The 14,936-nt window shown below is 39.3% G+C and overlaps 2 protein-coding genes across 2 annotated transcripts; one reads left to right on the forward strand and one right to left on the reverse strand.

Annotated features, from left to right (window-relative positions):
• Positions 1-3,022: 3,022 nt before the first annotated feature.
• Positions 3,023-12,320, reverse strand: LOC145486008 (endothelial differentiation-related factor 1-like). Its single transcript, XM_081464706.1, has 6 exons — positions 12,148-12,320; positions 11,166-11,217; positions 10,528-10,605; positions 8,214-8,296; positions 5,907-6,000; positions 3,023-4,073 (listed from the first exon to the last, which is right to left on the reverse strand). The coding sequence occupies exons 1-6, from the start codon at positions 12,229-12,231 to the stop codon at positions 4,009-4,011; spliced, it is 456 nt and encodes a 151-aa protein (XP_081320832.1). The 5' UTR covers positions 12,232-12,320; the 3' UTR covers positions 3,023-4,008.
• A 267-nt stretch (positions 12,321-12,587) lies between these two features.
• LOC145485993 (NF-kappa-B inhibitor-like protein 1) lies at positions 12,588-14,655 on the forward strand. The gene has a single exon (XM_081464681.1). It carries the CDS (start codon positions 12,677-12,679, stop codon positions 13,763-13,765), a length of 1,089 nt encoding a protein of 362 aa, XP_081320807.1. The 5' UTR covers positions 12,588-12,676; the 3' UTR covers positions 13,766-14,655.
• The last annotated feature ends 281 nt before the right edge of the window (positions 14,656-14,936 follow it).

The raw sequence follows: 14,936 nt of genomic DNA on the forward strand, positions 1-14,936 counted from the left end.
ACTAGACAGGAATGGTCGAGGCTCTTTCGCTTTTTACCATATCATGTACTGGAAGTTCGCACGCCGTATATGAAGGAAGGAAGGAAGGGAATCAAGGTTCTTCTTTACCTTGCGAAATGCTGCTGCTCTCTCCTTGTCGATATCTATTTCGTCTGTCCCATGGTCGTACAGCTGCCAGACAAATGCTTCAGCGTCGGCCAAGACGCTTTCCTCTGGTGGACAATATTCGCCTAGATGTTCGATAAGCTTCGGTGAACTGTCGAAGATTTTCGAGGCTGATTGCTTACGGATACCCGCAAACTGGCTGGTTGTATCACAACCAGTGATGGCATGAAAGGCTGGTAGCGACATCCTCTTCTCCTCGGGCAATGAGATCTTGTGGACTGGTATGTAACTCTTTGTTCGGGAGGTACCGGAGAACATCCAAATTTCTTGACAGAGATCTTGTCTGTGCGCCAGAAGGAGGACGAGAACATCTGTGTCACGGCACAACACGTTAACTTGCTGATAACCCCTAGCAGCTGCGTCCCTAACGTGGAGTACAATTTGTGTCTGCCTCCTCGTGGTCTGGAGACAGCTCCTGAAGACTCTCTCTAGGCGCATCAGGTGACTACACGTTCAGTGTCTCTCTGAACCCTTCGCTAACCACCAGCTCACGTCCAGGATGCGTCCCATAACGTTGTGACATTTCAGTCGACAGAAAATGGAAAGGACTGGCCTTGTTTTCTTCAATGACAGTAAACCTGTCCCAGTTACCAATTCGTTGTTTCCTGGTCTGCACATCTCTTCTAATACCTTGCTCTTCTCTCTCTTCCGCTTTGCTCTGGTAACTCTCTTGAGATAATTTGGAAGGTATCGGTCGAAAACTACATGTACTCTTGTACGTTTGTCCGAAAAGTGAGAAACAACAAACGAAGTGAAATTATCACTCCACTCTCCGAATGACTTTGCACCCGTGGTATTTCCCAGGGACTGAACAGCTGCCATGCCGTTGATAATACTGCACTTCTGCTGGTGGCTGATGGGTGACTGACTTTGATGCACATTCTTCTGTAAGATATCGCCAAGAGATGCTAGTCTCAGGCATCCATACTGAAACAGACCAAAAACTAAGCTAATACTACTGACAATGATAAAAATAGGGTATCTAAAAGATAATAATGCTGCGGCACATTCTGTTGAGAGTGACATATTTTACGCAGTGATTCATTTACAACTTCATGCATAATAACGCATCGATGGCGAGGTGTGACAGGGGATCGTGACAAAAAAGCACATAGTGATCTGAACTATGTTTGGACATAAAGCGATAGACATCAATCTCCCCTTTATCAGATTGCGAAAATCGAAAGCTGTGGAAATTGAAGGAGCAGAAATCTAACTTATAAATTCTGTGCTGATACGCATTAAATGTCTCTAGAATGTTGACAGATGTGTCGAGGACGACGCGTCCATCGCGATGTGTGAAAATGTTAAAGCTTTAGCTCAAATTCATGTTTGGATGAAAGGAATAGATCGCAGCATATATGAAAATAGCGTGTTCTACGGTTTTCGTTTGTTTTAATTATTCTAAAAGCTTTAGTAACGACGATTTCTCTTCATTTAAGAATTCAGCCAAGGAGGCGTGACTGCCAAGAAATGACACACTAAGTTAAACCCGCCCCTGGGGGGGGGGGGGGGTGTACTCCCTTATATGGGCTATATAGGTATGTGCGGCCTCAAAGGGTATGGTTTTTCAGCCGTTTTGGTCATAAATACGGCATCGGTTTTTGCCGACTTTGGTCATTTTGGTCATAAACAGATATGGGTATGTTTTTAAGAAGAAGCCACTTTTTCATCATTATCGAAAAGAAAATCAACAAAAGCCCCTCACAAATTATGTTTACGGTAATTCAACATTGGTCTGAACTAGGGAACTAATTATAACGCAGGTCTGAAACAGGGTTTCGATTTAAGGGTCATAAATAGGGTTTCGAATTTTTGGTCAGGGCATAAATAGCTGGTTTTCACATGACGTCACTAAAATTCGAACTACAAAATATTCCTGAGATTTTACTTTAATGATGTATAAGAGCAGCTGAAAACTAATATTCATACAAATTTTCGCTCCGAATGGGTTGTTGGTTTTGTTATACACTACGCTTGAATTTCCAAGCTTTTGCGTGACGCGGCATTTATATGACGGCCTAGAGAGCTGTCATGATGGTTAAAACACTGACTTATTTCGGGGAACTTGGCTATCTGAACAGTTCATGTCTTAGAAAAGGTATTATTTTAATGTTTTAGGGTTTCTCGAGGGATAAATTCACGCGTTTGTAGTAAAACTCAGTGACAGATGTTTCTGTTGGTTTCCGGCCGCCATGTTGGTGCCCATACATGGCGTCTCCATAAAAATCTCTATAAATTTGGGAAAAAAATTTCTCCGCATATCTCGCATAAGAAAAATTGTTGTGACCAGAATTTTGGCGAGAGTTTTTGCATATTTACCTTCTTTCATTTTCCAGATTCTGGACTTTATCTATCAACCGGTTTTGATTTTTATTTGGATCTACTTTGAATTGCGTGACACTGAAAACCAGCAATAGGGTAGGGAATATCGCATATTTTGGTCATAAATAGGGTAAGGGTTTTGGGAAACGGGCCGCACACCCCAACCCAATTTTTCTGGGAGTACATTAAGAACAAAAGCAAGGCTTAGGGACAATCTCCTTCACATCGTTTTACAGGTAAATCAAAGAAAAACAAAACCACTTATCTTTCTCACTGGTATCCACGCGAAAAAGAACGACGGCTCAACCGAGCCGCAGACGTTCTCGTGTTGTTCGTGGCGCAACGCACTTTGGTAAAAAGTGGCGCACTGCACTCTGGTTAAATGCAATGCACTCTGGTAAAAAGTGATGAATTCGACAATTCGTATTCCCTTCTATATATTCTCCTTAAACCCTGTTTATGTTGCTGCTCGCTCGCAACACTCGCTCTGCAGCAATTACAATAACCTACACTTACACTAAGTACAATACTATAACAGTAGCCCTGCTAAACAATATACAAATAAACGGTGTTTACACTTATAGCAATATGGTACTTATCTAATTTCTTGCTTCTCGTTGCAAGAGATTTGTTGTTCTGAGTAAGTTTTGTGTGTGCGCGACTACGAAATAGCGACAGGCCTCGATAAGCGAGACGAATCGATATATACTACGATACTTTACTTCTGCCGTCATGTCTTGATTGACCACTGGTCGCCCAAGCATGCAACCCCCGGAACAACCCCTTAACATTTGGCAACCCTCGCATTTGGCGGGGAACGCAAACCTGATGTTGTTATCTAATATTTATTTCATCTCCTGTTGGTTACCATGCTCTGTGACATTCTAAGATGGATGGTTGAGTATTTCTGTCACCAAAACTGACTGAAGTGAGTAAAAGGCATAAAAAATATAATCATACCATTCAGAGCATGTTTGCATAATTTCAGCAGTTGGTGAGCCAAGGTATTTAAACATGTCTTTACTGCTCCATGTGAATGGTGCAAATTTTTAGAAAAGGTATGAAACAATCACTTCAATGTATATTATAATGCTGTATAACCACAACAATGACAAAAGTTCTAATTACTTATTGCAGATTTATGCATTTAACAAAAAGCCCCCAGGCATACTAGTCTCACTCAATATCGCCGAGAAAAACAATCTGAAACAATTTTAAACGCAATTTTTTTTATTATTATCTCGTTTGTCAGTAAACGCTCAGATTTTTTTCATTGGCAAGGAGTGAAGTGACATTTAACCCTTTAATCCAAGATCAACCACTAGATTTTCCTAACCTTTTTGCATACTTAGATGCTTTTTATGAAAAAAAGAGATTCAGTCAAGACTGTTTCTGAAATGATCTGATCCTAAATTCTCATGACCTGCTAGTCTTAATTTGTTACAAAAGGTAAGGAGAACCTAGAAATTGGTCACTGCTGCTAGCTTGGAATAAAAGGTAAAATTGTTTCATTACATATCACTTCTTCCCCTTGCCGCCAGGAACCAGCGGCTTCCCTTTATCTTTCCCACGAAGCTTGACACCTGAAAATAACAAACAAAGTCAGGATTTGGATTAATTGCAGGGATCCCAAGTAATCAGCCGGGAAAGTATGCCAGATGACATACTTGCCTTGGAAAAAATTTTACTTGCCTGTTCACATGCTATGTGATGCACTTTGGGATGGATACAATATGGCGGAACAACGAAATCAAATTAATTAATCAAAGGGTGCTTTCCATTATGCCAATGATTCCAGAAATTTCGGTCGGAATTCAAATGGAAAGGTCCTTTTCGGTTCCTTCCAACCGGAATACTCGGGATCACCTCTGGAGGTGGTCCACTTATTTTGATTGGAATTTTCCAACCGACATTCGCTGTTCCATTTTTGACAAACTAGTTCTTTGCCCTAATAAGGGAATTTGGTAAAGGAATTAAAAATCGCAAGGGCCATTCGTATTGGTTGGCCTGGTTTAATCAGAAAATGTCTTTCCATTTTCCTCGGGTATTCCCACTGATCTCTGATCGGTCAGTTTGGCATAATGGAAAGCCCATCCTCTTGTTAAAAATAAGAAAAAAAAAAAAAAACTTTCATCAAATAAATTTTGATCAGCAAGGCTGGGGATGTCCGTGGAAAACGGTTTATCGGTTCCGTTATTTCTGAATCACGGCCGATACAGAAAAACCACTCTTTGACTGTCATGAAGGCTAAGAGGAACGCTTTCACTCTTCCTGCTTGCATTTGGCTTGTTTTTCCAAAGTGTTAACATTACTAAATGCCATACCCTGATCAAGACGACCAAAACAGCTGATGCAATCGTGCGATGTGTCGTTCGCGGATGCAGATGCAGTACAGAGCATCGGTGGTTAACAAAATGAAAATTGAGCCTGCAGTGATTTCATTCATCACGTCATTCAAGATGGGGGACCAAAATGACGATTTTATTGTGAAAGAAAGCTGCAAATCTTTCGCTGTTTTCTGAAAGTTCCAAATGGATAACAAGTGGCCAGAATGCAGGGAACTCATGAGAAAATTTGAGAAATGTTTTTTTCTTTTTTTCTGGTAGAGTCAAACTAAAGTCGTCCAGCGAACGAGTTTCCATATTGTTTTGGTCATCCCTGCAACGACCGAACGACTATGAATATGGATCCCTGTTAATTGCAATCCAACTTTGCTTAGAGGAGAGCAAATATCAAATGAAACCAGCTTCAAACTAAAATGACATGTGTGTCAGGTAAAAAAAAAAACAAACAGCCTGCAGAAAATTACCATTTCCACAGGAGAAAATAACACTTCATCAGATACCTCACATCAGGCAATTTAGTGTATATAATCAATGTAATCTTATTGTTTAGCTTTGTTCAAAATTACTAATAATGTTTTCAAAATGATGTTATTAGAAGGTATGTGATAAGTTATATAGAGGAAGCCTGGCAGACCATCCCAAACTCTCCCCTTGTGTCTTGGAAAAAAACACTTATTTAAACAAATTACAGTCTGTTAGAATCCCCTAAACAATTCACTGAAAATCATCACCTTGCTTTTCTAGATGTATAAATAATTTCTTCACATACGAGCAAGCATACGTAGAGATACCCCTTAGACAGTCATAACAGACAAAAAGATCTTGCGCCACAACAACATGCAAGCTGGCGCAAGAAGTGAGAATGTGGTAATGTGCAATTTACCTGCAAGAACTTTTGGAAATGGAAGAAGTTGAAAGTCTAAGGGTAAGAAGACGCGAGAAGTTTTGATTCTAACCGCAAGCAACTAGGAGGGTTGTTTGAGTCAATAATAAAGAGACAAGGATCTGCATTGACTTAAATTAAGTAATTGCTATAGATCTTAAGTTTATAACGTCATTTAATAAACTCACCAAGAGTTCTTTCAAGTTTACTCAGCACCTGATTGTTGGGAATTGCTCTCCCAGACTCATAATCCATTATAACTTGCGGTTTTTCATTGATTTTCTGTGAAATAACAAAAAACAAAAAAACACACAGCTGAGTCAGTGTGAGAAAATTACCATTGTGAATACCACTAATGTACTGTTCTTCTTGACAAAAACAACTGTAGCCAGCAACAAAATTCTGAAATCAACTCATTTGTAAGGGCGACATGCACAAGGGAACAGATGAATTCCCAAGGACTAGTCCTTGCAACAAGTCCTTTAAAGTGTCTACAAGAGGGGATTGTTTGCAGGGACTAGCCCCTTAGTGCGTTTACATGTGGGGACTAATTGCACAGGAATATAGCAGAAACTAGGGACAAAAGGTACATGTAGCATTCTTTCACTCTGTAGCTTTGCAAAGTTAAACCAAAGCTATTTAATTAACAATGTAGCATTGAAATAAATCAGCACAATAAAACTGTATGTTGTTAACTTAATTATTTGGTGCTTGTTTTATTCTGATTTTGGGTTAACAGTTGTCATTTTGTTTTTAGTAAAATTCTATTAGAATTTTCCTGGTTGTAATACCCCAAGCTGCTTTTTCAACATCAACTTCATCTTCCTAATGCCAAGCCAGGCTGTAAGCCCCCTTCCAAAACAAAGTTTGTAGAAATTATGATGGGAACCTATCATAAGGATATGTGATTGGTTTAATTTTAACTAATTTGGTCACAGAGATTTCTCCCACGAACAGTTCAACCAGTTTGAATTCATGGGATTTTTTTGGAAAATGGCTTGTCCACACAAAGTACCTTGTTGGACCCCCCACTTGTTGCAGGGACTTGTCCCCTCATGTGTGCTGACCTTTAGGTGGCAGGAACAATATTTTTTTGGCAGGTCAACGCAACTCTGAATCCAGTGAAATTCAGGTCCTTGCAACAGACATGTGAAACTATAAATCAGAGCAACTTACATTTCTCAAACACACTGATATTTCATTAAGTTAAACAACAGAAATCGTAACCATAGCAGGGTTTGGATGTCTGGTCTTCATTAGCATACATGTAGATTATTATGATTTTACTTCTCTGTTTTCTCCTTAATGTTGATTGAGAAGGTATATATCAAACACTCATCTCTCTTGTTTTCAGAAAGACCAAAATAACAAACTCTCTTATTCAAAACTCGTACTCTGATTTGTTGATAAATTCTGGGTAGCCAAAGTTTGGTTGACCAGAAAAGACCTGTCATATTTATAACAAATTAAAGGTGTATAGTGCTAATATTATAAAAAATATATATATCTCAAAGCACATAACACAATGCTTATTCTAAGTGTTTATCACAGATATTTTTTATTAATTTGATGGAATCTACATGAGATCTTGATATGGAAACAGGAAAAATAGCTTTGTTTCCTCACCCGATTTAAGCATTCTTTGGAGTAGGCCTGGTGACTAGCCAGGCCGCGACTCCAAAACAAGAATGTAGGTCTGTACATCTTTCTAACCAAGCAAGTAAAAGTTACAAAAAAGTGAGTGAAATGTACCAGGAATTAGACACTCTCGCATAGAACTTTGTAACTTTGACCTAGAAATATGAGAGATAAAAGTAGTTGAGACACTTTTAGAAAATGAATCTTCTGGATGTCTCAACACTTTTGTCGCTCATCTTACATGTAGATTATTGTTTTCATGTCATATCCCTGACTTGTCCCAGGTCCCAAACCCTTGCAGTTTCTGCAAATTTCATGTTTTTCGAAGGCTAAGACGTAATGAAGAAAGGATGATAATCCTTTTTTCAATTACTATATCATGATCTCATGTAGAATCCATCATGCAAGTAAAAACATAGTTGTCACAAACACTTTTAAAGACTAAAAAAAAGTGCAATAAAAAATAAAAATGTTATAAAAGGTAAAAATATGAACAGTCGACAAATTTTATGTTTGCAAGTTGTCCTCAACATCAGTATAAAAACAGTAACATTCAGACTGGACTTTATAGATCTCCAGAGGAAGTTTGTTCCAAAGAAATGGCCCAGACTGGGCGAAGATGTGATCACCAAAGGTCTCATGACTGGTGTTAGGCTCAATGAGAAGGTCCTAGTCACAGGAGCACATTAGTGATGAGTTACAGTGGATTTGACTGGCAGGAAATATTTCTCTTAAGCTTTTTTCCCCTGCCAGTCATTGTAATCAGCAATGGTGTGCACTGTAAATTCTATAACTAAATTTAAACCAGGACATGATCAGCAGAGTTGGATCCACAAAGGATGGCTAGTAAGTCTTACTGTTGCTAGGTCCTTCTGTGTTAATTTCTTCTCCATTCTTGATTGTTGAATGAGCTTTCCAACGTCAAGTGAGATTGTCTCATCTGCCAGAAGTAGTTAAAATCTAACTTAAATCTTATTCTCTAAACAGACCAGGAAATTAAAGTGAAAGTGAAGGATGATCATTGCAGTAAATTTTCCAATTTAAGCAATTGGAAAGAAGAAACCTGAAAAAATCAGGGCTTCAACGGGATTCGAACCCGTGACGTCCGCAACACCAGTGCAATGCTCTACCAACTGAGCTGTGAAGCCACATATTGGGAGCGAGGTCAATTAATCGAGTTCATATCTTCCCGTGAGGAGTGAAATGATGTGAAGTTTATATGAAGTTTCATATAAACTTCACATCATTTCACTCCTCACGGGAAGATATGAACTCGATTAATTGACCTCGCTCCCAATGTGTGGCTTCATAGCTCAGTTGGTAGAGCATCGCACCGGTATCACGGAGATCACGGGTTCGAATCCCGTTGAAGCCCTGATTTTTTCAGGCTTCTTCTTTCCAATTGCTTAAATTGGGAAATTTACTGCGATGATCATCCTTCACTTTCATCTACAACTGCAGTTCATATATGAATTATTTCATATAAACTTCAGACCAGGAAATTCCAAGCAATCTGATCTCTTTATTGAAATTAATAATTTGCAAAGAGCCAGAAAGGATTAACACATTAGCTAGAAAGAAATACTTATTAATAGGACTGCAATGCATGCAAAGTGGAAGGCGCAGTGCCCTCATGGTTAGTGTGCTCGTCTCCGGATTGGGCGGTCCGGGTTTGAGCCCTGGCCGGGGGCATTGTGTTTTGTTCTTGGGAAAGACACTTTACTCTCTCAGTGCCTCTCTCCACCCAGCTGTATAAATGGGTACCAGCGAACTTAATACTGGGGGATACCCTGCGATGGACTAGCATCCCACCCAGGGGGGAGTAGAAATACTCCCAGTTGCTTCATGCTACGGAAACCGGGATAAGCTCTGGCCTGGTGGGCCACTTGGCTCGTATGCAGACTTTACCTCACCTACCTTACTGTATACAAATGGATACTGCATCAGGGCTCGAAATTAACAAAATCCTTAAGTTGCCATTTGGCAACCAAGTGGTAAAAAATAGTCGCTAAATGTAAATTCTTAGTCGGAAAATCTTATAGAAGAGACACAATCCATAGACATACATGACGTACTCAATACTCAAGGGCTTGCAATACATTATAAGGCGATTTTGCACAGGTATAGCCATTTTGAAGGTTTTGAAAGAGAGAGTCGTTTACTTTAGTGTGCCTTAGAATAAGCAAACATGGCGATCCAGTTGGCAATCAAAGAATCATGGGTTTGTTTATTATATCTATTCAAATAAATTGTGTCTTTCATTCACAAGTAATGTTCTTTTTCCTTTGAGATTACTGCTAGCCCTTTTAATTTGTGTCAGTCAAGGCAAAACCTAGTCGCAAATTTGCGACTACTCTCGTTTTTCTAGTCGCGAATAAGTAAAGTTAAGTCGCAAATGCGACTGTATTGGTCGCAATTTCGAGCCCTGTGCATCATAATTCTTTGCATGCACTGCCAGCCCTTACAGTTCACAGGAAAACATCACACAGCACAACTTTACTTTATGCTTGAAGTGCCTATGAAGTGAAAAATCTTTTGGTGTTTTTCTGTCGCTTGTTACATGTATGTCAACTTTTCAAAATTGCCAAAAGTGAATAATGTTGAAGACAGAAAAATCGAATTTGGCAACTGAAAGTAGGTCCATTTTGCCCATGGCCAAAACGAGTGTATTACAAGGTCGTGACATAGGAAATTGTTCAGATGACTCCATCGCTACTTTCCAACTTTTGTATCTTGGAACTTTCACCAGAGGGCACATATCCATCAGTATCTGCCATTTTACTTGCAAAAAATAGCGAACTTTGAAGAAATCTTCAATGGCAATTCACATGGCTACAGAGGTGAAGTGGTGTAAACAAATCGCTGGAACAATTTCCTACATCATCGCTTTTTAACTTGTTACCAGTCTCCAGACCCACTGTTTTGCTATACTGAGCTCACTTTGGGTGGCAAAAAAGTCAGACTTTTTCTCTCTTTAACATTACTGACTTTTGGCTGTTTCAATAAGTAGACATAACAAGCAACAGAAAAACACAAAAAATATTTTCACCTCATACATGTAAGCATTTTAAGTAAAGAAAGGTCTCACTAATCTAGTCACTTCTATATTAGTCAACAATGATTAATCATAAAACTCAATGTATATTTATCAGATCTGAATGCAGGACTTACGATGCAGTTCTTCTGTCTCTCTATCAAGTTTAGCAGAGTCCTTGTTTGCTGAATGCTGCTTGTTTGAGCCGGCACCAACTGTTTGTGAGCACAAGTAAATACTTGTTATTATTAAAATTATGGTTAAAACAGCTGAATGAGTCCATGACTAAATTCTGCCAATTACAGTGTTTCATTACTGATCTAGCATTTTCTAGTAAGATTTCTTTATCATTCAAAAATTCATGTAATAAATCATTTATAAACCAAACTTGTTCAGTGCCACACTGGGAAGAAATCGGCCTTTTTTATGCATCAACCTCACTGTGCTTAATCCATACTATCAAAACCTAAGGGAGATATTCTCCGAGAACAGCTCTGGAGCTTGGCTTACAATATTGAGCTCCATGTACATGTACCAACGATAACACCAACCACATGTTTTGCTGCAGTTTGAATTGGCTACATGGCTTTGCTTTGAGCTTTGATTAGTTCACTGTGTTGCCTGTGTTCATTGTGATTGGCAAGTAAAAGTGATTACTTTGGGTTTGGTTTACACACTCCACTGAAAAGCACTCTTACTCTGGCATTCAACCAATAATCTTTGTCACAAAAAGGTGTGCAAAGCTCATAGCATTTTGTCTTGACTGTCAACTTACATTTTTGTGTTGTTTCTATTGGACCTCCATGTCTCTGAGCTGATGCAACGGCCTTTGGAGAAACCAAAACAAAAGATATTTTTAACAAAAAAAAGAAAAAAAAACAAAGAAAATGTAATTAAAATGAGGATGTTCAGTCTGTACAAGGAACTGTGGAAACCCCTTTTAAATATAACTCTGACCAAAGTCAGGTAATGACAACACAAAAGCTTTCAGTTTCTTTAGCAATAGTCCTGCAAAGCAGTGGTGAGAGCTCAAAAGAAGTGCCCTCCAGTTGTCGGGGACAAGTAGATTCTCCTTCTGGGCAAGTAACTTTTCACTCCCACTTACCCGATGGGCAAGGGATCAGGCAAGTCATCTGCCAACTAAACTATCAAAAGAGCAAACTACTAGCTACTTGTCCCAAGGGTACTGGAAGCAGGAATTCAAGTTTTTTTTTTTTGAGTACTGAGTGGTGTCAATTTATTAACACTAGTCTACCTAGCTAATGAGAGATAATCATCTTCTCATATCACACACAGGCAGTTTGAAGACCACTAAAATTGGCAATTTAAACTATAAAGCACACTGAGAACAACATCAAGCACAGTACCATGCAGCAGCAGTATTGGAAGTATATTTATAATGTTAGTGAGTAAGTCATGGGTTGCATGTGGTTGGTGTGAAGACATAAACAGGGGCGGTGGAGCCGGAGAGCCTGGGGGGGATCTTTAGCCCCCCCCTCCCCCACCCCCCATTTCAAGCAAAAAGTACATAAAATAATAATTTTACAAATGTCGCCAGACCCCTACAAGTTAGCGCCTCTGGCGCTCGCTTGTAAGCCCCTCAATTCAAAATACGCCCCGCCATCCCTGATAAAGATTGTTAGTGGTACTTTTCACCCACAATTAATTGAAATTTAACATCGAAATTGCTGAGTAAAATATTTTTATCTCACGAATTTGTAAGCTTCACAATCAGTCAGCCCGAGTCAAATTGTTACCTGTTTAGATTTCAATTCTGCTGCTCTCGGTGTCTTCTTTCGAAGGTAGGTAACAGAATCCCAGTCAGATTCTGCCTCTGCCATTTCTATTTTATATCAAGGCAAGTGTAATTCTCAGACGATGTAAGTGAACACACGAACTGACTTCACTGGAGTGAAAAACAAAGCATCAAGCATGCGTATTGTCAAGCCGCTGACCTATTTTTCAGCAGGCTCATATTGCAACCTAAACTGAAATCAGCTAAAAAAAACTGTATCTCAGGTGCAAATTCAAACGAAATGACATCGTAACAGCGGGAAAATAATTTTCCTGATAAATTGTCTACCGAATCATGTCCCTGAAGCAAGCGAAGAAGAGACGATACAATGATGCAATGACCACTCTAACTAGTTCCCAGGGTCCTATCGGGGGGTTGTTGTAGAGGAGAGAGCTGGGCCCCACTCGTCCAAAACTAAAATGGCCGCGTTTGGTCGATCTTCTGCTTAACTTTCACTGTTCTCGCATTATTTGTTGCTGAAACTTCAACGGATGGGTAAGTCAACGGAAGAAAAGCTCTTCTATTATATTAAGACAGGGAAACTACATCGTGTCCGATCTCTCTTCAAGAAATACGAGCCATCCCATTTAACTGCCCTCGTTGATCGTAAAGGAAGAACTCCTTTGCACGCTTGTTGCCTTCTCGGTGATGATGCTATTATGAGACTGCTATTAAAAAAAGGAGCCGACGTACGAGTTCAAGACAGCGATGGGAATACGCCTATTCACTTTGCTTTAAAATACGCAATACAGACAGTGAAATTCCACGCATTCGACGACCTAATTGTGCCTTTGCTGAAGGCATGTACATGTAGTGGCCATGTTTTTGACATAGAAAATAACGAGGGGAAAACACCAAGGGAATACCTGACTGTGTTAAAAAGAACGTTTGCCCAGCGAAGGGAGGAAGAGGAAGCTGAAAGAAAACAACGGTGGCGAAAGGAGGACAAAGAGATGTCAGAAAAGAAGGAGAACTTAGAGTGGGAAAGCAAACTGCGGTTTGAAGCAAGCCAAGAGGATTACAGTATTTATAGCCAAGATGATTATCTTGAAAACACACAGGAGTCTTATGATGAGTGGGTGGAGAGAATCGCGCGTGAAAGAAGACGAAAGACTGAATCAAGTAAGCACCAGAAACCAGACACAAACAAGCGACAGGAGCAGCAAGAACAAAAGGCAAAGGAGCGAACCAAGGAACTTGAGAAGGAACATGAAGCTTACATAACACGGATATCTATCCAACGTCAGAAATTGAAACTTACGTCATCACTAACGGACTATGAAAAGCATTGTCGAGAAATATTCCACAGTAATACAATGTCAACACTTAAATTTGTGGATTTACCTTGGCCTTTTGAGGGTGACACTAAACAAATGATTGACCTTCTTGTCAAGTGGTCAGAACTGAAGTCAAAAGAAGAACGAAAGAAATTTCTGAAAGACCAGCAAGTAAGATGGCACCCAGACAAGTTTCTACAGAAATGTGGCAACAGACTTGATGAAGAGGACAGAGAAAAAATTATCGAACAAGTAAAGGAACTTTCTCAAGAAATTAATGCAATATTAGAGGGTGAATTTTGATGTTTTGACTAATGTAAAATACGACTTATAAAATAAAACCCCTTTAAACTCTGGCATGTAGTACTCTGTTCCAGGAGCCAAAACTACAGACTTTAGAGAAATCTCCGACTACTCAAAAAGTTTAAGAAACCCTGTTTACCCTGGAAATACATGCCTCTTTTTGCTCCCAGCCACGTAGAGCTTCAATCACACAGCGTGCATGAGAGTGAGTTAAGTGTCTATTCCAATCATGGGTTACCAGGATTAATTCCATACCAGTTGGTATAATTTCAATTAGGTTGTAGCTCTGTGTTGATTGAGATGGTTCTAGGGCAAACAAGTCATCTGATCTGACAAGTTAATCGTGCTTGCGGAGATTTCCGTTTGATGTGAAACTTACACCAACCAGTATGGTGTAAATGACGAATGGTGATTGGTCTGAAATCAGTGTCTTGGTAGACTGCAATAATTATTGGTGTTTATCATCCAATCCAATAGACCATATTTGTATTCTTGGTATTGGACTGAAACTAGCTTGCAATGGATGCTGATACAGGGGAATGTCATTAAAAAGAGATTAATGTCATTTACATTTGAAAAGACTCTCTGCATTAGCCTCGGTTGCAAGCTAGTTCCAGCCCAATACTGGGAATACGAAAATGGCCCATTACAAAATAATTTTATCTTGCCACCAAATGGTACTCATTTGTATTGGAAGGTGGGTGGATGAAGGCCAGTCCTGAATAAGCCATCTTGTCCGGCCTGCACATCTCAACTACAATAATTTATTTTATTAGAGTACTGCTGATTCAGACCATTCACCAAAATATTTTCACAAAATCCTTCTCACAATTCAAGGTCAGCAAAGGTGACCTGATATAATAATTTACTGATTTAGCAAGATGGCTACTGGTATATGGGAATACTAACTTGTTGCTGCAATACATTTCCCTCTCTGGCCATTGCAGTAAGAGAGTAAGCACATATTATTGCATCTAAAGCATTCACCTTAATTATTTTAGGCTGACAACAAGGTAACTTAAGTTCAATTAATAATTCAGTAAACAATAATATTTTATTTCATTTGAAGTAAACCTCAGTATAATGGCTGAAGTTAGGTGCCAATGAATTTCTTATACAACCAGGTTTTCATGGACCAAAAGGTATCAACTTCTGTCACACATTGTTTACA

Source organism: Orbicella franksi, chromosome 1, assembly GCF_964199315.1.
Source record: "Orbicella franksi chromosome 1, jaOrbFran1.1, whole genome shotgun sequence".
In the NCBI taxonomy this organism is placed as follows: domain Eukaryota; kingdom Metazoa; phylum Cnidaria; class Anthozoa; order Scleractinia; family Merulinidae; genus Orbicella; species Orbicella franksi.